This window comes from Phalaenopsis equestris, unplaced genomic scaffold (genome assembly GCF_001263595.1).
Source record: "Phalaenopsis equestris unplaced genomic scaffold, ASM126359v1 Scaffold000002, whole genome shotgun sequence".
Classification (NCBI taxonomy): Eukaryota; Viridiplantae; Streptophyta; class Magnoliopsida; order Asparagales; family Orchidaceae; genus Phalaenopsis; species Phalaenopsis equestris.
Genome location: NW_018164444.1, coordinates 71530717 through 71533628, shown reverse-complemented (window position 1 = coordinate 71533628; position 2912 = coordinate 71530717). Strand labels below are relative to the sequence as shown.

Genomic DNA, 2912 nt, shown 5'->3' with positions numbered 1-2912 from the left:
GCTTATCCGAAACTGCGTTTGGGTTTTTACACTAATCGCAGGCCACAGGTTGATCCCCGCGGCCGCGTTTCAGGATAAGCAACTTATCCTGAAACGCATAAACTGCCTCAAACGGACCCTAAATCTACTACTCGTTTTGGGAGAGCGTTGCAGCAAATCCATATATTCAAATGACTATTCAAATATTCAGATTTTCGGAGGGGTAATCATCAATCTTTTTAACTTTAGTGTCATTTTAAGACTACTGCTACCACACATATATGCATGAACCATTCTGTGCCAGCAATAATTCAATCTAGGAGCTATCATTATATAAAATCCCAACGGCTCCTGTGAAGTTGTCGAATCACACAACAATGAGCAATTTGTTCTTCAACAAGATAATTTAGTTGTTCAACAAAAGCAGACATTAGATTAGTTTATTACAATAATCATGCACATAACATATCATGAATATGATTAAATAATAAATCCTCAGATGCTGATGCCATTTAAAACACCTAGATCTAATCTAAAACCATTAATCATAATTAATCCCAAGTCCCACTACAATTGTAATTAAAAATTAACAACCAACCAAATAATCACTTAAACAGTGATTGCATATTACAATAAGCATCCACATAGCACTATAACAGAACATGAATCTAACTAAATAACAAGTCCTCACATACCCATGAGAAGGGACTGATTTAGTATTACATGAATTACACAAAAACTCATAAAATTGGAAAGGGTTTTGAATGTCATGTTGGCGCGTATTATACGGACCACTCCTATGCTTACTCTAACCTAGTAGAATGTGGACATTAGGAATGAGTGCAATCTTGTGCCAATCAGAGCCTGATGGCTCCTCATAGCGCTCCATGAAGTCTTGCTGACAATTCTGTATTCTCAGATTTTCCAAGGAGTGAGGGAGGTCTGGTAATTCTCGTAGCTTAGGAACCTTTACGATGTCAAGACTGTGGAGAGAAGATAGGCTTGCAAGGGAAGAAGGTAGGCAATCCAGCTGAACGAGATCTTCTATATATAACTCAAACAAAGAGGTAGGGAGGTCTGGCAATGATTTGAGGAGCGGAATTCCAACTAAACGTAGCTGCTTGAGAGATGAGACGGTTGACAAAAAATATGGCAGGCACTGCAATGATTCGAGTTCTTGAAGCGATAAGAATTCCAGAGAGGTGGGAATGTTCGGCAACACCTGGAGTAGAGGAACCATATGCACAAGTAGAGTCTTAAGTGAAGAGAGGCTTTCCAAGGAAGAAGGGAGAGACTGCAGGGATTTGAACCTTCCTAAAATCAACAAACAAAGTGACGAGCTAACTTGTAGAAACCACTGTCCCACCTCAAACGGAAATGCAACCACCTCATCATTATTTTCAATTGTCAGCTTTTCCAAGGAGGTGATACTTCTCAATGGCTCCAATAGCAACACAGATGGATCGGTTATACTAAGATTCTCCAATTTAAGAGAGAAATTCTTAGCGCTAACTTGCAGTCCGTTGAGAGAGATCAGTGCGGGGCAATCTTGAATTGTCAAGTTTCTCAGTGCTTCAAGTCTTACCATTTCATCAGCTAGAGGAAAAGATGTCAGGTTTGGACAGCGACAGATGTTTAATGAGGAAAGGTGAGCGATTTTTGAAATGCTGCAAGAGTTGCTAGTGCCTTGTTTCCAGTTCAAAGCTTTCCACCCAATGTTATTGATTGTTAATGTTCTGAGCTTAGGAGGTAAAAAAGGAAACTGTTGCAAATTTGGGCAATCTATGAGGTGAAGCTTCGTTAAGCAAGGAAAGAAACCGTCATCTTCTGCTGCTCCTGATGTATCAAAAAAATCCTCTAATGCATCTAATTTACCAATATCTAGCGCCTGCAGTGATGGAAACATACAATACTTGGCTTTCCCTTGAAATTTGTGATTAAAACGCTTTGCTTTTGGCATGTTCTGAAGACGCAATGCCTTGAGGAATGGAAGCTGCCCAAAAGGCGGAAGAGTTTCCCACTCCAAACACTCATCTAGATATATGAAGTTTAGACTGGAGATCAAATTGGCATTGTCCATCCATGCTGCAGACCTTGCACCCATATATGCACGTATGCAAAGTTTCTTTAGATTGTTATGTGGTTGAAGATTTGCAAGCACCTGTTCATGCAAGATGCAATCTACAATGTGTGATGGGGTTTGACTTTGTAGCTCAGTGTCACCCCAATCTAAAGACAATTCCAATAGGTTTCTCTTTTCACATAATTTGGCATTGCATGCCTCTTTGTCATCCTTCACACTTCCAAGAAATTTGATATTTAATAGCCGGAGTTCGTTCATATGTTCCAGCTCCCCAATTCTATAACCATCTTCATTCTTAACATAAAACACATCCAATTTTTGAAGAGAGTTTAACTTCCCAATCCCATGGATCCAAGAAAAGACAATCTGCGGCATTTTCATGTAACGCAAATTAGAAAGATTATTAATGTCTCTTGGTAAGAGATCATTAGAAGGATTCTTAGAATATTTTTGATAGATAATGAACTGCAAGTGATACAAACTGCTTAAAGATCTTGGCAGTTGAGTAACATCACTTCTTGATATGTTCAAGTATCGAAGATGTATTAAATTTTCAATCGCCTCAGGTATTACTCTCAACGAGGGAGATCTTATGAACACCAAACGAATACTTGTCGATTCTTTAAAAATTTCAGTAAGTAAATCAATAAAATCTTGATCTTCACTGTCACACCAAAAAAAAATCGAACGCAAATTTTTTAATCCTCTAATTTTTCTCATGATTTCTAGATTTGTGGTTTGAACAGATAAGTGCCGGGTAGTTTTAGGAATATGAAAAGGCAACTTTAAATTTTCCACAAAACGGAAGCATTCCTGTGCAGAAACGGATTGTGCCAATTCATGTAATAAG

The 2912-nt window shown here is 38.4% G+C and overlaps 1 protein-coding gene across 1 annotated transcript; it reads right to left on the bottom strand.

The window, feature by feature from the left end:
* Positions 1 to 548: 548 nt before the first annotated feature.
* On the bottom strand, positions 549 to 2443 carry LOC110019964 (putative disease resistance protein RGA3). The gene has a single exon (XM_020717882.1). The coding sequence runs from the start codon at positions 2441 to 2443 to the stop codon at positions 788 to 790; it is 1656 nt and encodes a 551-aa protein (XP_020573541.1). The 3' UTR covers positions 549 to 787.
* Between the last annotated feature and the right edge of the window lie 469 nt (positions 2444 to 2912).

What these genes read in the sequence shown, in the direction of transcription:
- LOC110019964 (XM_020717882.1), bottom strand. Translation starts at nt 2,443, where the DNA reads ATGAAAATGCCGCAGATTGTCTTTTCTTGGATCCATGGGATTGGGAAG.